Source organism: Coptis chinensis, chromosome 8 (genome assembly GCF_015680905.1).
Source record: "Coptis chinensis isolate HL-2020 chromosome 8, ASM1568090v1, whole genome shotgun sequence".
Classification (NCBI taxonomy): Eukaryota; Viridiplantae; Streptophyta; class Magnoliopsida; order Ranunculales; family Ranunculaceae; genus Coptis; species Coptis chinensis.
In genome coordinates this window covers 91,229,531-91,253,964 of record NC_141463.1, presented here as the reverse complement: position 1 = coordinate 91,253,964, position 24,434 = coordinate 91,229,531, and the positions used below count along the sequence as shown (strand labels likewise).

General features: G+C 35.4%; 2 protein-coding genes and 1 long non-coding RNA gene across 3 annotated transcripts in view; 1 reads left to right on the top strand and 2 right to left on the bottom strand.

Moving 5' to 3' along the window:
• Window positions 1-24,434, top strand: part of LOC147484282 (uncharacterized) — a 74,855-nt gene that overhangs the window by 13,575 nt on the left and 36,846 nt on the right. The window lies entirely within an intron of this gene.
• Window positions 1-24,434, bottom strand: part of LOC147484285 (F-box/LRR-repeat protein At3g48880-like) — a 76,952-nt gene that overhangs the window by 30,542 nt on the left and 21,976 nt on the right. The window lies entirely within an intron of this gene.
• On the bottom strand, window positions 4,525-12,351 carry LOC147484287 (magnesium-chelatase subunit ChlD, chloroplastic-like). Its single transcript, XM_086578218.1, is given in 20 exon segments — window positions 4,525-4,834; window positions 4,939-5,059; window positions 5,157-5,318; window positions 5,416-5,529; window positions 5,531-5,551; window positions 6,344-6,451; window positions 6,787-6,942; window positions 7,841-7,872; window positions 7,875-7,968; window positions 7,970-8,044; window positions 8,222-8,299; window positions 8,302-8,373; window positions 8,738-8,833; window positions 9,538-9,593; window positions 9,596-9,632; window positions 10,290-10,413; window positions 10,641-10,957; window positions 11,039-11,123; window positions 11,674-11,852; window positions 11,964-12,351. Coding segments are annotated over 20 exon segments (2,286 nt in total). The 5' UTR covers window positions 12,237-12,351; the 3' UTR covers window positions 4,525-4,748.

Genomic DNA, 24,434 nt, shown 5'->3' with positions numbered 1-24,434 from the left:
AGTTTACTTTGTGGCGAGTCTAACTATGAAAGGATCACATATCTCAATGGTTATACAACATAAAAAATATGCCAAGTGACATTATTTAATTCGACCTTAAACAATGAAAGGAGTTGAGCTAAACACATTTTTCTCCCTCCCAATTTTTCTATGTTTAAGTGGAGTCTAAAGTCAAAAACATGAAGCAATATGCACGCAGTACAAGTAACACATTGTTCATGGCTATGCTACAAGTCTAAAACCATCTGGCAATAATGTAAAGTCACGAGAACCATAAAATCGAAACATGGAGTCACAAGAATTGCAACTTGCGCTTCCAAGAAATGTTTATAAACGTCATGAAAGGCTCAACACTATGAACACAACCACAACCACAACACAAACAGAGTAAGAAAGAAGAGAAGGATTCTCATGGAAGTAGTTAAGTTCTTAGTAATCATGGTAATAATAGTTGGACTGACTATAACTTTTTCCAACAACCAAGTTTTGGCACAGCAATGCGAAGGTGATATTCAGGGGTTAGCAAAGGGAGTGTGCGGTTTGTTCAAAGATCGGGAAAACTGACTCGACCATCTCCGGGTTGTTGCAACATCCTTAAGAATGTTGATATTCCCTGCGCATGCAAACATGTAACTAGGGACGTAGAGCAGATCATTAGTATGGAAAAAGTGATATATGTCGTTAAATGCTGTGGTCGACCAATGCGCCGTGGTACCAAATGTGGGAGTAAGTTTTCTATTCATTCATCGAATTTTGTACATGTCAAATTTAGTACAAGTGTTAATTATCATTGAATATTCTTTTCTAATTTTATTTTCACGATGTCTAGGTTACAGAGTACCACTTGCATGAGGCAGGGTGAAGATCAAGAGGATCAAAAGGGTTTCACAGTAGTCTTTGTGTTCATTCTACGCTTTTGTTTTTTCTTTTCCCGCTATCCGTTAATAAACTCCAATGCTTTGTCTTCAAAAATTTATCTTCTCTACATTTTCATAGATTTTGTAAAAACGATCATATTACGCTTTGATATCCATTTTATGATTATACATTTATACCACTTCTGCTTATATAATGGACCGATTGGATGACTTAATAATGAACTTCAATGCAAATAATGCAAATTGTGGCAACATTGAACATTAACAGCTACTTCTTTAATTTGCATCTAATGTTACTTATGTGAATCATTTGTGATCCTCTTAAGTTTTAACAAAGCAGCCTTGGCGGATGATTGCTTTGGTCATATACTGCTAAGATAGCAAAGCATTCGTCAATTTATGTGTAGAAGAAAGGGCCAGTGATTCCACCATCATCATCAGAGTGTTGCAATTTAAGGCACCCTTCAAAATGATGTAAATGTTCCTTTGATTTGTCAGTAGAAAATCAGGCAGGGAAACAGTTAGACTTGCAGAAGTTTCTCTATGTAGTGTTCTGCAGGAGCCACCTCAGTAATTGATGTAAAAGACTACTCTCTATGACTATATCATTTTCAAATTTGACATAATGACCTAAAATACAATGTACTTTTTTGTTTTTTACATTAAAAAATTCAGAAGGTGGCCTATGTTGCTCATTTTCCTCTGTTACTTTATGGGGAATATCTACTTTCTGTGAACATACTAGCATCATCATTAAAGTAGACATTGAGAAGGTGATATATCCGTCTATAATATAATCCATAATCCAGCCATTGCCCACTATTGCTTTATTAGTGGGGGAAATAAAAAAAATTAAAACCAAAACCAACTATTACCTTTTCATTTTTTGTTAACAGTTGGATAAACGTTTTTATATTGGCAATTAGAAAGTTGGAAACTAGAAAATCATGTTAAAGTAGTGTTAAACACTTAAACTCCTTTAGTTCTCTCGCCTTCTCCAATAAAAAATTAACTAATTAAAGTTTTTCATTACCCCATAACAAATAATCAAGTATAACGACAACAATTCAATCTTACCTATATCATTTTTTGGCTTTCTACTTTCTCTATTTGTTTTATTTGGTGTAGAATTATTCTGCATTCTCTTTCTCTCTCTATTCGTAGTTCTTTGTTAAATAATTAAATCTATTGAAGTTTCAAGTTTGTGCGAAGACTATTCAAGAAAGAAAAAAGAAAAAGTTGGATCATATGAAATAACGTAAACAAATCAGTAACATGTTGTGAGAAAAAAAAATAAAATAAATGTAACAATTTTTATTTGTTAAAGTAGTATTAAACACTTAAACTCATTCTGTTCCCTCGCCTTTTCCAACAAAAAATAGCACACCTTCATAACTAATTAAAGTTCTTCATCACCCCATAACAAATAATCAAGTATAACACCAACAATTCAATCTTACCTATATCATTTTTTTTTGTTTTCTATGGTTTTTCCTTATAATCTCTCCTTTTTTTTCTATATTTGTTTTATTTTGTGTAAAATTATTATGCATTCTCTTTCTCTATTTGTAATTATTTGTTAAATAAATCTATTGAAGTTTCAAGTTTGTGCGAAGACTATTCAAGAAAAAAAAAAAAAAAACTAGAATCATATGAAATAACATAAACAAATAAATAAGAAAAAAAAAAAAAAAAAAAAAAAAACATATAACAATTTTTATTTGTTGAAGTAGTGTTAAACACTTAAACTCTTTCGGTAGCACACCTCCATAACTAATTAAAGTTCTTCATCACCCCATAACAAATAATCAAGTATAAGCCAACAATTCAATCTTACCTATATCATTTTTTTGTTTTCTATGGTTTTTCTCTATAATGATCTCTCACTATTTCTTTCTATATTTGTTTTATTTGGTGTAGAATTATTCTGCATTCTCTATCTCTATTTGCAATTCTTTGTTAAATAAATCAATTGAAGTTTCAAGTTTATGCGAAGACTATTCAAAAAAAAAAAAAAAAAAAAAAAAAAGTTGGAATCATATAAAATAACGTAAACAAATCAATAAGATGTTGCGAGAAAAAAAAATAAAAAAAATGCAACAATTTTTATTAGGAAGGTCTCCAATTCCAACTTTGCTTAGCCCCCGATTATCTTGAACCGCGGCAACCGCGCCTGTATGTTGCTCAATTTTTGTGGCAAACTCCTAACTCATGGATCCAAATGTGAAATGTGAAAGTAAGAATAACTTGAAATGTGAAAGTAAGAATAACTTTCAATCTGTCTCTTTCATGCTGATTTTATTTACTGGGAAGGCATGATTCATGTATTCATGTCCAAAGTTTCAATCAAATTTCGGTATTCACGTACTCGGCAGCAGGCACATTCCAAGTTTCCTACAGTCCTATGTCATTTTACTTTGGGACAATTAGTCGGCTTATGCCAAATAGGGCAGATTTGAGACACTTTTTAAGATCCAAGCCCAACCCATTAAGAAAACGGGTAACAACGATCACAGCCCACTCTGTTATATTAATTTTTATGTTCTGCATCTTTTTAGCTTTTACATCCAAATGGAGGCAATTCCAAAGTGAATTTGCAAAGTGGCTTTGTAAGCCCGAAATGACCACCAGTTGTCGAGTTCTGCTCCATATATTCAGTAGCAAAATAGTACCCCCATACTCCTCCCTAATTACTAGCATTGTTGCGTTAATTACAAAGAAAAAATGCAAAGTGGCTTGCTTGGATAGGTGAATCTTGGGCCTCGGCCCACTTCAAGTTTCTACTTAACAGCATGAACTCATCACAATTTGTGTGAGAAGAATAGTAGTAACTAGAAGTGGAGAGAATATGGCACTCTCAAGCATTTCGTGCTTCACTTTTGCAACTATTGTCATGGTTGGGATTTTGATTTCCGGCCAACAAATCTCAGCACAAGTCTGTGAAGGTGATTTTCAAGGTCTAGTAAAGGAGTGTGCAAGGTTTGTTTCAAAAATTGGGGACAAGGCTGACCCTTCACAACCATGTTGTGACATTGTTAAGAAAGTGGATGTTCCATGTGTTTGTAATCACATAAGTAAAGATGTTGAGAATATCATCAGCATGCAGAAGGTAGTCTTTGTTGCTCAGTTTTGTGGCAAACCCCTTGCTCATGGATCCAAATGTGGAAGTAAGAATAACTTGCTCTATCTTTTTTCATCCCAAGCATGCAAAAAATACACATAACTTAGTTAATTAAACTTTAAAATAAATATACTTGTCCTATATACTTGTACTTGATGGCAATTTTCTTATGATCTATATCTTGCTCTCTTTGTTACAGGTTATACAGTACCGCCATCAAGCTGATAAGAGACCATGGACTAAGAGCATTACATGATACTCTTCAATGCTAACTGGCTGATCAGACTTGGGTACTGTCTAGTTTGGAGTTTGAGATACTATGTTTGTGAACATCCTTTATGTGTCTGTAAACTCAGCGTCGCTTATTTAAATAAAAATATATTTCAAGAGTTTATTATGGCCTGCTTTCTAGTGATATTTTAAGTTTACAATGAAGGCGTTAAACTTTTTTTTCCCCGAATGGTTTACTTGGACAGTGTGGTAGGTTTCAAGTACTTCTCAGTGATTTCGGTTGGGCATCAGTAATTCGTTACAAACTTGCCATTTAAATTTGATCATTCTCGCAATCTGAAACAAGTATCAAACTAAGCGTGCTACAAAACCACCAATACATTTCGCAGTGAATGAGAGAAGTGGGTTAAGACCTCGAAATTACAGTTGCAGCCTGTACGTATCAATATATTATTGTAGTGTTCAGGGGTAAAAGAAGTGGAAGAAGCTTACTCTTTTTACAGTCCAGTCGACAAAGATCATGAACTTTTTAAAGCTGACAGAGCTTCTCTTGTTGTGGCCGAGATAACCGCATCAGAAGCATTTGGCAAATAGTAATATTTTCCTGGAAAATAAAGCTTTCTAATGAAACTTTTCAAAACAAATACTTCAAAGATGATAAACATAAGACTGATGGGTCATCTTACAAAGTGTTCTTAATCAACGTACCTTGAGCAATTCTGGCAATTTCCTTGGCAAAGCCAGTTGAAACGAAGTTGTTTTCTGTGTCAATAACAAGAAGAGACATCCCTGACTTGTATATTTTCCCCGCCACTTCCAAAATTTCATCCTTTGTTGACATTATACGACCAAGTCAGTTTATTTAAATCTGAGCTAGGAAATAAACAAGAAGTTATATTGATTTTCTTAAGGATGTGAGGCCTTACCTTTAATTCCTGCGAAGAAGGTTTGGGTGTATCTGCAGCAGCGGCAGCTTCAGGATCAGTGGACCTTTTAAGCGATATGTTTGCACGCCCATCAGTTAAAACAACAATCATCACCCGACCAACATCACCACTCTTCTCTGCATTCAGCCCAACCCTAACAGCCTAGGCAGTTGTGAGAAGAATCAGATAGTATATAATGCAGCTATCGATACAGCAATGAGCAATGGAAGGAAACAAGGGATCTCCAAGAACTGGTTACCGTGGTAAGACCATGAGCTAGGGGAGAACCTCCTCCACATGGAAGTCTCTCAAGACGTTTCCTGGCCATTGCAATTGACCTAGATGGAGGTAATAGAACCTCTGCAGAATCCCCACCTAAATGGAATAATAGAAACCTGTGCCATATTATCAGTGTTAACAGTTAGACAGTAAAATATAAGTATATAACTGATACATAAGAAAAAGAAGGATTGGCATAATTGTCCTAACTGGGTTTTGCACCCATGCAACTCTATTTGGAGCTATAACTATTACTAAAGAAGTATCTAAAGTTTAAAAGCTTCAGTTTCGGTGGAAATGAAATCTCCAGTGAGACTCACACACACGCATGGGAAAAAAAAGAAAAACAAACATAGAAACACAGAAAAACTAGTATATGAAGACAGACTAGTTTAGTCTCAAGAACTAACATGCAATGTATTTCTCACATATTCATTAGCCAGGCCCAGGTGTTAGAATGTACCATATTCTGCAATTTTGTGTTAGAACTTAGAAGGATCAAATGCTACATCCTCGTGCAATTTGCTCTTCATCATTTTTTTCAAATTGTCTACCATACTATTCCAGAATTCATTGCTCCAACACATGTTTATCCATATCCAAAATGCAAATTATAAAAGAAAAAACCACTTCAGTTTAGTAGCGGTTTTACTTTTCAAGGTTGAGACCCATCATCAGCCTGCCAAACCTTTTCTGGACTCTATATAGATCAACGAGGCACTATGGAGCCCAGAAGATTTAAGGCACTGGTCTACTTGGTTGATGTACAAATGTACAATACATATCCCATGCACAAGTTTCATACCAAATAAAGTCAAAATACATACCCCATTTAGCAGTATAAGCATGGAGAATACCGCTACTTTCTTTACAAGAATTTATTGATCATATTGATAATTTGAATTCACCTGATCTCTGCTTGTATAGCTCTCAGCGAGCAATTGAAGTGCTGCACCTTTTGCATTCTGCATTCGATTCAATGCCATGCTCCCACTAGCATCAACCACAAATATCACCTGCCACGAACTGCATATTTAGAGAACAAAATAATCTGCACTTACTGATGCTAATAATATTATATTGGGTTGTAGGTAGTGGTTCATACTGGATTAAAAAGCTCAGATCTGATTTCAGCACTGGTAAAAAAAACGGACTTATGGAAAGAGAATAATCTTTCCAGCACTAATAACTAAATACTTTGTTTGTAGTTAAATCATTATTGTTATACTAAAGTTCTTATAGATTGCAATATAGCATTACCAATCCAAATTATGCAATAACCAACTAGAGAATCAGCTTCAAAGAAGAACAGCTGCAGGAGGTTAGTTGTAGTAAAGAATATAAATATTACCAATGCTCCTGCTTTCGTGCCATTCTTTTTAGCTCTCATATCAGATTTTTCTACATATACCCTCTTGATCTTTTGAGTGTCTTTCTCCCTTCGCAACTTCTGATATGGTGCAGCTGCTCTAAGAGTTGCATCAACAGCTAGTCTCTTAACTGGACCCTATTAAGACCAAAATGCAGGTTCAGAAAAATAGGCAATCTGTAGAGAAAATGAAAAGTCTAAGATTTATCTACAGTCACTTTACTCAAATTTACTGAAATTTTCAGTTTGCAACTTTGATTTCTCTCCTCCAATTTCCATGTTCAATTCTATATTCCAGGAATACACAATTAGTAAGCCAATGCGTGTGATCTCTTTGTGCATTTTCAGTGTTCAGACCATCAAAATGTCGGAATAGTCGTACATATAAGCCATGAGCAAACATCAGACTTTTAACAGAACTTACTGCTATACTTGTTGTACTTTGAATATGAGGACACATGACTTAGATATAGTTCAAGGGTTCGACCACATCCTTCGACTAATTTTATCACTATCAATAAGATTTTTTTGTTCATTTATCAAGCAATAATGCTGAAGCTGCAAGGATGCACTTAGGCTGTTTGCCCACGATGTGTATGTGGTCAGTCTTGTGCCTGCTGTTTTTACCATGCTCCCTTCGATATACATTGTTGGTGCAAAGTTTATGATTACTATGAGGGTATGTATGCACAACTCCTGCAACTACACCCTTGGGGCCAGCTTAATAAATCAGATAATCTCTAATACATATGTCACTGCTAAGCTATATAAGACTAAGATCCCTTAGCTAATCATATTGGGTTGTGATTACAGAGCACCCTAGAGACGTTTTAGAGGAATCAGGTTGACATAGGAAGGTTGAAACTAAGTGATTAGTACCAATGTAGTCTCAATCAGGAGAAGTAAGATATTGAGGGTACATAACCTTTTTTTCTTTTCGAAATATCAGGAAGGGCATAATTTTCAGAAATGGAGCAAGACGAATGAAACAAAATAAAATATATATATAAATAAAAAAAAATAAAATAAAATCAACCTTTGGAAGCATTGGTTTGATGTATCTCCCCTATCCTCGAAAAAGATAACATTCTTGGCCCGTCCAGCTTTTTCCCTTTTCGTTTTCTGAGGCTTGTTGTGCGAAAAGAGAAGCTTCTCATCAACAAGGGCCGCCTTCAGCATCAAAGATAAACTCCTCAGGTATTTGGTCTTGCTGTTGTTCATTTTCTTCGTTCTCGCTGTCCTGATAAGAGTAATAACTTTAATAAACAGAGCTGCATTACGTAGTGGAATTGAAGTTTCATATGAGAGAGGCCACAATAGCTAAATAATCAAAAAAAGATCATGGAGAGAATCAAATGGTTCATCAAGCAGTATGTAAAGAGAAAACAGCGAAAGTGCATGTTTGATTAGCAGAAACCTCTTGATCTTCCTCCTCACTCTGGTCATCTTCTTTCTGGTCCTCTGCAGAATCTTGATTTTTGAGGAGGGGTGGAGGGGTGGAGGCGGCTGATTTTGCTGTTCTTGTGGATTCTCGTTGATCATTGAACGAGGAAGAATGACCAGCTCTACCTGCATGAGGAGAAAAAAAAAATTAGACAAGAAATTTCGTGTTTGATTTAACCTGCACCGTGCACTTCATTTTGTGTGCGTATGTGGCTAGAAGAGCGAGATATTTTTCCCCTACCACACGTGTGGACATTTGTGTAGTTGGGTGAATAAAGAAGAAAAGAGCTAAATTCATCATCTGCATTTTGATACTATGAAAAAATAGTTGTGTTCTCATCACGTCAGTAGCACAGATATCACTTGAAAGTCCAATATACTTTCAAAATCATTAGCCTAATAATTATGTTGTTCACTCCATCTATATCCATGATTGGCTAAAGGTATTGTGTGAGCGCAATGTACATGAAAAAAAACATTAATACTTAACAGCTTTCTTGAGGTCATCCACATTGACTTTTTCGCGTCCTTCTAGAGCAGCTAAGCATTTTGCAACACGGGCGGCATAAAGATCTGCTCTGTGCCCCTGTAAAGATGATAAGCTTTACACAATTACATCTCATATCTTTCTTCACAATTTACATAATAGAATAGAAATGTTTATCAACATGTCATGTTGAACATTAGTTAAACACTACAATTCGTCTTCAACAAGATGTCATAATTTTCTGTCTTGTAAAAACATAAAGAATAAATGCAGTTGAAATCAGGTTCAGTAGTAGTGAGGTTCTGTGGGTCATGATGGGCACATTGGACCACAATAGAAATTATCATAGGGACCTTTTTATAAAAATGACGTTAAGATTCACGTGTCCAAGATTCCTAGGTATGTGGACTCCGCTATAACACATTTACAGTTTACTGCCTGCAGGGTTAACTCTCATATGCATTCCTTTTCTGACTTTTTCCTGATTGATATTCCTTTGATGGGTGCTAAACAAACAAAAAAACAGTAACTTAGTAACCGTATCACTTGCGTATTATTAACACGTTTCTGCCGCTGTATGTCTAAGTATAGCTGTATAGAAATTCAAAGTATTGAACAAGATGATAGACAAGGTGTTTATGCAACTTCCTTTTTCCATACAGAGAAGGTAAGACCTAGGAGAATAAATTGGAAACGTTTAACTAATTAGTTCTAGCTAATTATTTAGAAACATTCAAATGACGCTGTCCAATTTGCATTAAAAACTTCGAAAAAGGGATCATTAGAGTTTCAAGCATATAAACCTTAACCAACCACCTGCAGAGGGCTTCCATAACCAGGTATTTCAGTTGCTCCTGCTGACACTGACATCTTTCAAGTATTCCCTTGCCAAAATGATCTGCACCGCTAAAAGATTACAAATAACTCAACTGTTAACTGCCCAGAAAACTAGGTATTGTTTATGTTCATTGTAATGAGGAAAAGCTAATGAGAAAAACTAATCAGTCACCAAGACAAGCAGAGTCATGGCTACATTCAACTGATTCAAGACTTAGAATGATCTTACACTTCATGCTGGTCCAATTATATAACAAGACAAATATTTCATGTAGAATAATCATCAGAAGTAAATCGAAGAATCAACAAAGAAGTTATTTACGGAACTTGCGCATATGATTCTATTCTAGGATTGACTGGGATGCAGGTAGTCAAATATCTTATTTTCCGTTGCGTACAACATGAAAACTATGCTTATAACAAGAGAGAAAACAGCTGAAAGAGAGAAGTACAAGTATATCTATTACGAAAAACTACGAAAAGGGGCTGTGGGTTTAACAAAGAGCGAGCAAATTACTAAAAACTCTTGGACAAACACTCACACCACAACAATTCAAGTATGACAAGCTAAACTGACTCTTAGATATACCATATACATAATAGTGAATTGAATCCTTTTGGGGAACCAAATCCTAAACATATTCTACGATTGCGGAAAGGAAATATAGGCACTGAAGCACAGATATAAGAAGAGACTCTTGTATTACAGGAAAGCTACCTGAGTTCTAGCTAGATCCGTTTCTTCCCCAACCATTTTGAAGACTTCATTGCTACACTCCTGAAATTTTGTTGCAATGCCAACAGCTGCAACACGCTCATCAAAACTCATTGGAAGATCTGCGCTGTACAGGAAATGTTTCATTGGTGGTAAACTAAGAAAGATAATACATCTATGACATCTTTTTAGAATGTCTAATATCCACGCAAAGTATCCTCACACTTTTAAAGGAAGTATCTTTCTTGAAATGAAAAAACACTATCATTGTACTTGATTGCAAATGCAGACTACTAAACCATAAAGTGGGAAGTAAAAATTTGAGTGATTCACCAATATAAATGACATTTTTACCTCAAGTTGATTGCAATGCGGTCTAGTAAGTGTTCGCGCACAGAACCTTCCTCTGGATTATATGTGGCAATGAGCAGTGGCTTGCATGGGTGCCGAAAGCTGATTCCCTCCCTTTCCACGGTGTTAACCCCCTCAGACAAAACGTTAAGCAGTAAATTGCTGATACCCTCGTCTAGAAGGTTTATCTCATCAACATATAAAACACCTCTATGAGCTTCAGCAAGAAGTCCTGGTTGGAACACAGTCGTTCCTGTCTTTACAGATTCCTCAACATCCACTGACCCAATAAGTCTATCTTCTGTGACACCAAGCGGAATCTGCAGTCAAATGTAAATATAGTATTATGAAAAGCTACAGATCTAGTATCCAAACGTATCAGATGAATTTGCGAGTAATACCTGGACAAAAGGAGACCGCACAATAGTCGTCTTCATATTTCCAGCAGCATCATATTCCAATTTTTCAGATAGACCATCTTCCCATCTTCAACAGTACATTAAACACATGTGCAGAAATTACAGAGTTATATTAAGCTAATGAACTAATTTAAAGCCATCAAAGCATTCAAAAAATGCAAAAATATGGTGAATGTCTCTTGTGAGGTCTAAGGCTGTTTTAGTTGCAGTTGTAGCTTCTCTTGATGGATATTATGCACATTACCTAACCTACTAAGACCCTTTGGCTTGCAGGAGAATGGGTTATGAGATATTTTTAAACAAGCACTTCTCCCACTTAGCAATTTCAGCAGTAGGAATCAGCTTGAGTAGCCTTGTCAACTGAAAAGTAAATCCAATGTCCACCAAAATAATGCCAGTGCACAATTGTACATCCAGCTCTAGGTGAGCATTTAGATCATGAGAATGCCGTTCATGTAGTATCATGATATATCTGCTGTTGTTACTAACTGAAATCAATTAACATTGATCATTCAGATGCCTCAAGCATTCAGCATTAAGCTATGTCGATGTCACGTCCATGTTTATTAGTCGAATATAAATGCTAAAACTACTTTAAATCGAATCAGTGTCCTTACTCCTCGGGGCAGGTTGGATCGGCATTTGAAAATGAACCAACAACTACTTCAATTGGTGGAAGAACCGCATGTAGCCCACGCGCCATTACTGTCTTGGCAGTTCCTCGCTTTCCAGAGATGGCAATCCCGCCAATCTCACGGTCAACAGCTCCAAGCAATAGTGCTGTTTTAATTGCATCCTATATATAACATAAAAACACTAGTTCTTCTTACACAATTCATACATTGCTTCAAAATTCAAAGATGCACCAACAAAAACAAGCCAAAAGTAATAATAATAAAAAACTCACTTGGCCAACAACAGCAGCCAGTGGGAAATACCGTCTACCATATTGAGTCTGCTCTTCGTTCTTCGGTTCCGCCACAACAGCAGCAGCTCCATTGACTGACTCAACAGTTGCAGAAGAGGCAGAAACAAGAAAAGGACGAACAAGAGGAGTGGGTTTAAGAAAATGGTTGAGGAAACGAGTTGGTTTTAAAGAAGGAAGAAAAGGGTGTGGCTTAAAAGAAGGGAAAATGGAATAAGAAGAAGAAGAAATTGAAGCTGTTTGAAAGGTAACCATTTTGAGAGTGTGAGTGAAACAGAGTGAAGAAGCAAAGTAACTGATTTAACTGATTGTCTTCTTATCTACATGTCATTGGAATCATTGATTTTTTGGCCCAACTGCAATAAAATTTCATATATTTGGGCCCAATCTATTTTTTCCTGTGGAATATGGATCTCTATTGACATCCATGATCCATGTAAAGGTATACTTTTGTTTACATCTATCAATTGCCTTATTTTGATTACTTTTTTTTTCACTTTTGTTTAAGTTATTTATTTCTTGAAGCACATAAAATAGATTTGATTTTGAATGGGATATCCTTATTTGTCCCTTCTAAATATAATACATAGAAAAATCTGATTGGGGATGATATTACTAAAGAAAAGTTATTGGGAATGATTTAATTGTATGATTAATTAGGGGTGATATTGGACACACCCATAAAACCACTATGATACCCCATAACTAACTAAATTTTTTGTCATACCCTACTAACCGCCTCAATCCAATAATATTTCCCAAATTTATTTGGGGTATTTCCAATAGGGGCAAAAAAAAAAAAAAAAAAATCAAAATCAAAATCAAAATAAAAAACAAACAACAACAATAATAACAACATGGTCTTGTAATCTTGCACTTCAGAATTCAAAATCATTAGTTGTTGATTGAGACTTAGGTTGGACAAAAAACGTAGGTATTTGTACTTGTCCATTGTAGTAATCCAAAGTATAATAATTTTCTAAGTTCTCCCATTCATCAAAATTTGATTTTTTTTTTCTTCAATTTTAATTTGATTTTTTTTGTTTTTTCATCCTCATTACTTTGGTATAGTTGATTCATACTGATGTTTATTGGTGAGAAAAATGTTGGCAGAGACTTAGAGTTCGAGGTAAATTATTGGAGAAGAATTCAAGAACATTTTTTTTTTAAAGAAATAAGAATAAGTAAATAACTTGTTTTGTCTTGGATATGCCTAATAAAAAAAGAGCAATTTAGGAACTTAAATATGTTTAAAATAATTTTTTTTATTTATTTTAAAGTTGGGGTATGGGTGTGTTCAAAATCACCCTTAATTAGGCTGTAGTATAATCTTATTAGCCTGTTTGTAGATTTTAGTGGAAACTATTCCTACTGAAGAACTTCAATCGCACCCATACACTTCCTTAACTCTAAGAAAGTTACTGATACATCAATGAACCTAAAGCCACTACTACTAACATTCCATAGCTACAGATTACTTTAAATTACCACTACGGAGTACTTCAAATTAACGAGACATGAGAATGGACCTTTAGTCATTGACACAAATTAAAGATACAATTCTTTCAAGAATTAATACATCGATTTATAAGTAGAGTTTATGTTTATTGTCTAGATAGGAGACCATCTTGATTCTCTTATTCAGTTATTCCTTCACTTTATCTCCAAACCTCATCCCGGAATTTTGTGTAACTCAAAACAGATTACATGATCACCAAATCATATACATGTATATATCATTACAAGGCGCAAGTCACGATAGCCTAAGCTATAGCGACATGAACTTTCAAAGATGAATTGGATGATTTTAATTTCTAGCTCAATGCTAAACAAGTTCATATCTTTGTATGCATGCAATAAATCGCGACACTTACTTCCACATTTTGATCCATGGGCAACCGGGCTTGCCATGGGACTCAAAGAACATTGACAATCTTCTCCATGCTAAGTGCTGTTCATCCTTATCGGTTATGCTTTGACAAACACAAGGAATGTTAACGTCATTCCCCGATAGTGTTACAACATTGCTCGATGTGTATGGAAGCGGTCGGTGATCTGTCTTACTTATAAAGTTCCAACAGATTTGAACCAACTCACCAAAATCACCCGAAAGCACCCTCGGCTGTCCCTAGGACTTGGTAGTTGGAAATTAGAAGTACAACTATTACCAAGGTTGCAAACCCCATGGCCCGATTGTTATGGAACACCATCTTTCTCTCTCCCAACTTCTCGTGATCTCTTTCTTCGATCTTCTGTGATTTCAGTAAGCCATATGTACTATTATTTATAGCTGGAGGTTCAAAATTTACTATGGGATCATATCCCATTTACTATATATGGATTATCTAAATATGCCAACCACCATTGGTTGTCCATCAAGATGTCAAAGATTTCTTGTAAGCAATCTTTAATATATTTTCTTTTTTTTGGCTCTCTAGGATTTTATTGTTTGATATTTTATGCCCGATTAAAATCTCTAATAATTTTAACATTTAAATATTTTGAATCTGCATTAACATTTGTTACAAAAATACTTGGATCACCAAAGGGGGTTGAAGTATGCCTAAAATTCCCACCATATTAATTACATGGACTAGTACTAAAGAATAAGGACTATATATGGTTTTAAAGATTTAAAAACATACAAGATTTCTTGCTTCTGACTTGTTCTTAGAGCATTCCCAATGCAAGCAGCTTTAAGGGGAAATAGCAACGTGTCACCCTTGTTGAGCAAAAAACAATGGCCCAATAAAGGGTGACAATGAGGGTAGTTTTTCACTAAATAGCAATGAGGGTAGCACTTGCTACTGAGATTGTTACTGAGTTGTGAGCTTCGGACAAAACCTTTTATTCCATTTTGTGTGTGTGTGTGTTTTATTTATTTATTTATTTTTATTTTTATTTTCCGGGACGAAATGTTTCATTCCATCCCACATGTATTTTCGAGTGTTTTTTAGTTAGACATAATGAAACATTCCGTCCGAAGTTTAAAGTTACCTCTGCATTGGACAACCCCTGATAGCTTTTCACCAGTAAGGTAACTACAAAAGGAAATAGTCCTCTATGGCACCTATGTTGGAGATAACAAACTGCTGATCAAAGCTGTTTGCATTGGGAATGTTGTTACGTATTAGTGATCCTACAATAGTTTGAAAACTTGTAAATTTTCAATCAAACATAGAATTTGCAGACCACTGATATTTTTTTCAAATTTGTCTCTTCCATTTGTTGGTATACACTCGTAGTTCTAAGTTCTCGTAGTGTGAGAAGTGAGAAATACTTTACAGCTCCAGCCAACACTTTATTAGGGCCCATCCCAAATTTGCAAGTGAGTAATTTTTGGATACCTTATTTAGCCCAAACTCCCAAACTCCCATAAGCTCTAAAGCACGGAGACACCTACTAATATAAAGCACTACTAATATAAAGCACGGACGTACCTACTAATAGGCCGTGTCGGACGCAGACACGGATGCGACATGGACGCGGTCAATATGGTTAAGACGTTGTCAACTAAACTGGACGCAGATTAGGATGCGGTCAACATGGTTATGACGCGGATTTTGACCTAAAAAAATAAAAAATAAATCAAAATAATATTAAAAAAACTCAATTTTTTCATTTTTTTTGTTTTGTTAAGACTTATAACATGTTTTTAAAGTTTGATTATGAAATATTAAACTTAATTTTGTGACTATTTATCTTTAGTAGTTTTGAATTTATGAATATTGATACATTTAATTTAGTTTTTAATGTTCAATTTATATAAAATAAAATTATAAATATTAATTAATTTCCGCGTCTTTTGTTGCATCCGCATCCTACTTTTTTTTGTGATATAAATGAGTCACCGCGTCAGTGCCCGCATCCGTATCCGTGCAACATAGCCCATAAATTGTTATTTGGACTTTAAGGACGAAACGAGCCCACGAACAAAAAAATGTCCGAAAAATCTGATTTTGGACATGGTCCGAATGATAGTGGTCTTAGCCTGTTTATGGGCTTGTCCGTAGATTGTGCGGTAGATCAAAGTTCCTTGATCGATCAAGTGATCAACAACCACAGTCCACAAACAGGAGCGTGAGATTATTGCGTTTTTCACTGTAAGGAAAATTTCGGAATGGTGCACGTAATTTAACACCCATCATTCTTATCATCTAATATGTTTGATACTTTGATCTGCTATATATATCTGGTGCATCGTGCTTGTTGGTGAGTAAGAAACGAATTGAACTTGGATACAATCTGTCAATCTGGTGATTATGAAATGGAATATGTAATCAAGGATATATATTTAAAAATATATTCCTCCTGCCATAATCAATAAATCTATGTAAGGAAAGTCACAACTCACAGATCCTTACCATTTAGCTGGATTACCAATATGATCAAGCGGCCAGAGAGAATGAACTACTAGAAAATAAATTTCTATATAATGGCCTGAACTCTTGTTGCACACTTCTTATTATTGTGCGAACAAGTTAGAGATAGGAAGAGATGGCTGCGGCATCTAACGTTTCATGCTTGAGGTTTGCAACCTTTGTTATTGTTGGCGTATTAATGATTTCAAGCCAAGAAGTTTCATCATTCATATCACCTCCTGACTGTCAAGGTGATTTTCAAGGTCTTAGAAACGTGTGCACGTTTTGTTCAAAAATTTGGACCATGGATAAAACCATCAGAGGTTTGCTGTGAAACAATTAAGGGGTCGGATCTACCTTGTGTTTGCAAGACCGTTACTAAAGATTTTGAGAAAACCTTTAGCATGGCGAAGGTTGCTTTTGTTGCTGCGCTTTGTGGCAAACCCCTTCAACCTGGGTCTAGATGTGGAAGTAAGTAGTAGTTGTTATTTGTTACATATTATTATATATCTCTTAGCTTATTAGCAGGTTCAAAAAGAACTTGATCAGTCCATTCCGTTCGATTTCCAAATTACTCTTCTTAATTTTACAAACATCTAACCTTTTATTGTCCTAGGTGTTGGAATCTCTAAGTGTATTTCGAAATACTTGTGAGTGTGTGCAGAGTGGAGGAGATGAACCATATGTGTTCTCTCCTTTTTAGTAAGATAGTAGATAGTCCCACATTGGTTATCCACCACATCGGTAGGGTTCAGTTGGGTTTTGTTGTGGGTAGTGGTTTGACAATTCAATGCTTTAAACTTGTTTTGCCTTTTTTCGAAAGCAAAGTTTGGTGTTCTATTAGGAGTTGGTCTCTCTTTTCCTAACCTCTATAAATAGAATTTTGTGAGTCCATAGAGAAAAAAAGACTTGATCGAAACTTCAACTCGGGAGAAACGAAAAAACTAAAACCGGTCCTTTTTCTTCTTCTTCTTTCGCGACGTAGGAGTTAGTTATATCACATTCAGAGGTAGTCCGTTTAGTGCAAAAGTCGCCGCTATTAACCATTGAATCTGTGAGGAGGAAGGCGCCCTTTGTTGCCTTTTTACGCACCATTGGAAGCGGGCGAAATTTTTCCTTAAGGGCGACTTTAATCCGCGCCTTGGTTATTCCCGCCATGCCGTGTCCTTGTTTTCTTTATTACTCATTTTCCTTCGTTTCTACTTTATTTGCGTGTTCATACAACAATTCTAACAATCTTAAGGAAAGAGTTTTGTAGTAGAACAAAGGAGAGTGCTTTAATCGACAATCAAAAGATAAGTCTTTTACTTTGAGTTATTGTTTTGTGTTATTGGGTTATGACTTTAGAAATTTTCTAATAATTTAGGTTTTTGATAGGGAAACCAATTAAAGATTAAATATTTATTGATCTTTTTGTGGTTTATCAAACCCTATATGGTTGTAGACTTTTTCTCCTACGTTTGTGGGAGTCAAATATGAGATTTCTATCAAGAAACACGTCAAAGTTCGTCTTTTTGACAGCCGTGTCACCTGTTCACGAAACCGATATAACTTTCAGCTCAGAGCTCGGTTTTGCAATCCGTTTCTTGTGTTGGATAGCTGATTCAAAGAGCTTTCAGTGGTATAAGGTTTGATACCCAATTCGTCCTGAGCTGGTTCAGAGTTACAGTTCTTTTGAACTGTTTTTTCTGGAAGGAAGAAAATATGGTAATCCCGGTTTTCAATCGGTTAGGTATCGTGATTCTTTTTCACTATTTGCAATTCTTTTGGTTTGATTATATAGTGATATTCTTGCCTTGAGTTGCATGCTAGTTTTCTTAGGAGGAAATCCCTAAGCTTAAACTTCTTTAATAACCTAGTCAACAAATTATCGTGTTTATCGAGGAATTAATTGGGTTGACTAGAAGTAGTTGATATTAATTTTCTTTGTACATATGTAGATGTATGTAGATGGTCTAAGAGTGACCTTAAGATAGCTAATATCAACCACACTCAAATCTTGGATAGTAATTATAATGTATTCAATGCATAATTGCTTACCTTTATTGAGTGAACGTGTTGTTAGACGATGGTTATAATTATCTTCGGTTGTGAAAATACATGTTAGATGAAGTAACTTGTAGCTTATATCTAATATAGCATATGTTAAAGTTGTGTAGCATGCTAGTTTTGGATATTAATCATCGTGGGTTTGCTTTGAACTTGATGATAGTTTATTAGTAATTTTTTCTAGTTGAAGACATTAATGGGTTGAGCCATTAGATGTTGTGGTAGTACTTGAGGTCTTGTTGATAGGGTATTCTATCTTACTTGAGCTCATGTAAAAAGAAGAGGTAGAGTCCTCAGTTGTTTTGCATATTTAGTGGCTAGATTTGCTTAAATATCGTATAATTTTTGTTGTGAGGGGTACAGTTAAAGTTTACTTTTCCCCAACCTATGATATGATATTTACCATGTTTGGCATGAATGCATTATTTAACATTGGCATGAAGTTTAACCATGTCATATATTATTAAGTAATGAGCATCATTGTCACGAGGAGGAAACAATATGGAAAACAATCAATATCCTCTTAAACCTAATTTAGTCAAGGAGATGTAAGGTAATGGATTGTCTTCTTAGACAATATCCTCCAAATGACTATTTTAGACAAGGAGATGTAACGCTTGTAGATTGTCTTATTAGGCATTATCCTCCTATGATTATGAATAAATAGCCAAGGTGATGTACAAGTCGTGGATTGTCTCCTATGTTAGTTAGAATGTTGAATGATGAAAAGAAGGATGATAATCTCGAAAGTAAAAGCCTTTTCATCTAATTCTTCTATTCTTTAATATTCATTAGAATATTTTGTGGATTTCCTTTCATATAGATAACATGAACATAATATGACTATGTTTATATGATCCAGTAATCATAGAACTTGAGTAAAATATATTCTTGTCATAAGAGTGTATTTTATTGTTGTTGTTTCTTTTAGTGTTTTTGAAGCGGTATAATGTGTTTTGCATGTAAGTTTGATTAAGTTGAAAGTAACTATTGAATGGTGGGGGTGGTGACCATATGCATAACACTGTTTTTACCATAGTTCATCTCACAAGATAATTGGAAAGACAATAACTACAAAGTATGGAAAGGTCTTGGGCCCATCCAAAAATGCTTCAAAATGTGGGGTGTCTTGCCAAGGCTATTGTGGAATGAATCTAAAAGAAGTCTTTTTGAGACCTAGAATTATCTAGTAGATATTCATTGGTGAAACTCATAATAGTGATGTTTGTTTCAGGTTGTCATGAGTGATAACAATTTTGTAGATACCACACTATTATTGAATGTCTTATACTTTAATTTTATTTGAGGTTGTGCTTTCTCGAGAAATCGCATAGAGTGGTTGAATGTTCATAATGAACTACATAAGATAATCCCATTATTTTCGCACAAGAAATTTGGAAGACTATCAATGAGTATTTCCACCATTCACGGTGATGATGTTTATATGTTTCTTGAGGAAGATTTATTAACCTATAAGGAAGTTGTTCTGGTTTTATGAGAAGTGTCCTTTTGAAGGATACAACTCCTCCAAACCGACTCTTGATTTATGGGGTTCTATAGGTTGAATTGGATCTTCAAAAGAAAACTAAAACGTGATAGTTGTATGCAAAAAAAAATACAATGCTAATAATAATAAGGGGTTTCAATGAGACAAGATTTATACTATTTTGAAACCTTGCTTCATATAACTAGAATTTCTTCTACAAAATTCTAAAGACTCTAGTCGAGTAGTTGTCTTGGAACTACAATACCAAGTAGTACCGTGTGATGAAAGCTGAAGGTATACAATTTAGTTAAATCTTTGTATGAAGTTGATTCAAAGCAACTTTATAAATGGCATGAGCAATTCAACAACATATTAGTGTCATATGGATGTCAAAGCACCGTTGTTGATAAAAATGTGTACTTTTTTAGAGCAAAAGCAAGACATATGTGTTAATCTCTTGTTTAGATGATTTAATATCATGAGTGCTAGCATTGAGAATGTGTATGAGATGTAGAAATTCCTATTTGAAACACATCATAAACCGTCATTGAAAATGATAGTTTATTATGTTGTTAAACTCATTTCAGAATCGCTATATTTGTCAAGATGTTGACGTTTGAATACGCCATGTGGCGTGCATCTTTAAACCGGAGACCCGGCCGGATGGTATATGGGAATTTCGGGCACTACGTAATTGAACGACCGTGAATATAGGAATTAAAACTCATGTTGGTCTCGTTATATTGTTATAGCACTTAGTAGAAATATTTTTATTGAAAGTATGGATATTATGATAGTAAGATGTGTTAACACCTTTGTGGCAAATATCCATCTTATGAAAAATAATCTCATGTGTTTTTCTCATACTAAATAAGTCAATATCATCATTGGCCAATTGTACTTGATGGATAATGTATGTGAGACATGACATTGCCTACATTAATGGCATACCGAGTCGATAACCCATTGTGGTCCTTATAAGGAACTTTGATGTATATTGTCGAGGATTATCCAAGTACTATAGCAGCAGCCATTGATTATGGATCGATATTTAGTAGATTTCCATCATTCAGAAGGGTAATATGTTATAAACCGGATCCAAAAGAATGTTTATGTGTTTACCTTTGGTGGAATTGAAGTGTATGCTTGGATATCATCCAAGCTAATCGCCTAGAAAAGGCATGTGATGATGCCGAGCGTGGGTTAGCAACCTCTTGGCAAATCTTCCCATCGGGCTCTAAACTTGACCTCCCCGTGTATATGCTTTGCAACCATCTCCTCATTGCAATAGCTAAGACATGTTAACTTATGTGTAACGGAAAAGAATACATGTAAGTCGAGATATAACTTAATCGCTACCGCTAAAGATTATGTTAGGTTGGACTTAGTTTGGCCACATGTCTAACCGCACCACTTCTTTGGAGGCAAGTGGTTATATCGCCGAGGGGATGGGACTTTTGCCTTAGATAGAGGGGCTACTAATCGACGCAACCCCACCTATGTGAATGGAGATCCCACGAAGTAGGTTCAAAGGAAAACAAGTCACCCGCCGGCCTGGGTATGCTATCTTCTTTTCTTTGAGACGCCCCACCCTATGACTAGATAGCATTTTTTGTATACTTTGTATAACTTGAATAGCAATGAGAAAAGGATGAGTTATTTTACTCTTTAATGGAATCCATAGTCCATTATTTTGCGAGATAGTGATTTTAACCGCTAATATTAATTGATGGATATCCACCCAAGGAATGTAGAACTGGGTCGGTTCTTATGAGTATTCGCGCAAGTACTCTTAGCATTCATGGAACACGCAGGCGTACAAGAAGGGCCAAAAAAGCAACTTAAACACTTGAGTAGGGCATATAATGAAAGAGCCGAACGTGGGTGCATGTCCTCTATTTTACTACAAGGGAATGTTGGTTCAAAGATTTTTTTAATCCACCACTTTCAATGCATTATAAGACATGTTACCCTATGACTGGTTCAAGCCTAAAAAAGCACCAAAGATCTTATGTATTGTTTTTTTCGATTCTCTTCCGGCATTGTTAACCCTTTTCTTTGTAATATCCTATTCCAAAATAGTGGGGGACTATTAGTATTTTGAAATAGTGGGGATTATTGGAATCTCAGTGTATTTGAAATACTGTGAGTGTGTGCAAAGTGGAGGAGATGAACCATATGTGTGTTTCCACTTTAGTGCATAGTAGATAGTCCCACATTGGTTATCCACCACATCGGGTGGTTCAGGCCCGGGCTTGGGCTTATCGCCGTGGGTAGTGGTTTGACCAATATCCTAAACTTGTTTTCCTTTTTTCTTGAGCAAACAAGTTTCGTTGTTCTATTAGAGTTGGTCTCTCTTTCTCCTAACCTCTATAAATAGGACTGTGAGTCCATAGAGAAAAAAGACTTGATCGAACTCAACTTAGAGAAACGTAAAACTAAAACCGGCCCTTTCTTTTCTTCTTCTTCGTCACCGAGCCAGAAGTTATATATTGTCGTTTAGAGGTAGTCCGTTAGCAAAAGTCGCTATTAACCATTGAAACTCGTAGGAGGAAGACGCCACATTGCCTTTCGCACCATTGGAAGGCTTAAATCTTTTCTTAAGGACGGCCTTAATCCGCTTTGGCTATTCCCCAGCCATCGGTTGCCTAAAGCTTTATCTTTAATCGCTCCTTCCGCTTCTACTTTTAGTTCGCGGTTCATACAAAAATTAACACTAGGGCTCCTAGCCGCCATATATAGTTTTGTATATATTGTTTGATCAACATTCTTTTTCTCTCTTCTAAAAACTTTCCGAATATTTCCCATTGGTTATTTATATTTCAGGTTGGGGGTGCCAACCAAAATTGATAGAGCATAAAAGAGTTTATGTTAGAGACTAATCGAGATATGGAAGGCTTGTCTCTGATCTTAAGTATATGTTGCTCACCGTGTTCATATAGCTTAAATAAATAAAATTGCTTATGAATTATCTTATTGTCATCAGAATTACTTATTGTGATTTTAATTCAATTAAATTACTGCGGTTATAAGGCATATCGTTTGAGGTGTAGAATTTGTAATTCTGTTTCTTTACATTAGGGCAGGACCTGCTACAAATGATTCAAAGTTGTGTTTGATAACAAATCGCCAAATAGGATGATTTTTTTTCAGTGTAGCTTAGATTATTCAATCTAATGTCTAATTTAGGTGGAACTAAAATGGACATTGATTGGTTAATGTACACACGATTACAGAGTTTTAAATGGAACAAAACAAAATTTTTACTTTTTTAAAATGCTGAAGAACTTGCTAGAAATTTGGTTTTTGCGAGGTTTGTGCCGTTGTGCCTTTGCTGGTGGTTCCACATGCAACGCCATTACAATAAGTCACCACGGTCCACAACAAATATTTCTGAGTATGCAAAGTTGAGCAAAAACCTTAAACCTCCTAGTAATCCATCTTTACCCACTCAAAGTACAAAGTAATGATGATTTTGTACTGACACAAAGGATTACTAAAGTAATAATTTGCCAGATACACAGATGTGCTCATGTGCATGACATTTTCTTCTGTTCCTCTTTGTACAGATTCGATCGGTTTTTGGATAATGACTGACCAAAAAGCTATACCTTGTAGAAGAAGTTGAACCCAATCCTGTATTACATTAGTTTTTCTTTATATGCATATTTTTTATATCTTTCTTAATTACACCGTTGAACATCAATCCTAGTTAGTATCTTCTCCTATTGCTCATAAAGTGCATTGAAAGTTGGCGATAGCGGGTGTTTGACCTCATAAATCATTACTCCATCCTTTGTATAACTATCGACAAGCAGTTCCAAATTCGACCCACAAGTACCAAGTAGCTTCTCATGTTCTTGATTATAAATCTCAGACCGAAACCTTACTCCGACTAAAGGTCCTAATAAAATCATCCTCGCTGCTTGGTTTCTCTTTTCGCGCAGTGGCTAACGGGAGTTGCATTTTGTAACTTTGTAAGTCGAGAAAACACCAGCGCCTAACTCCAGTCCGGTAGCCCATTGTGTTTTAGTTTTTTTTCAATATTTTGAACAAATCTAAAAACACTCATCATAAATTCAAAAAACAAAACCAAAAAAGCCAATGATTTTTGGAATGAGTTATTAATTATTCAAAACGAAACAAAGAACCGCGTCTATGACACAAACCCACAAACCCGGCATGACTCCATCAGCGGACCACTTACTTCCAATATTTAAAACAAAATGAACATACTCCATTGCAAAAACTCATTTAAATATTCAAATCGGCCTTAAGAAAAGACAAATAAAAAGACCCGACAAATTAAAACAAAATGGAACAAACCCCACTTGATAAAACAACAAAAAGCAAAAGACTGAAACTTGGAACAATAAAAAGTGCACGGGAGACCTTCTAGGTGGAAGAAACTGCGTATGGGGAGAATAACTTTTCCATCAAAGACTTTTTCGGGAATTAAAGCCCCGAACAACGAGAGAAAATAAAGCTGTCTACGGAGAATAAGCGAGGACTCTTTGTATTTCTCCGCTCACATTCATTAAAATTTGGGCATGTTTA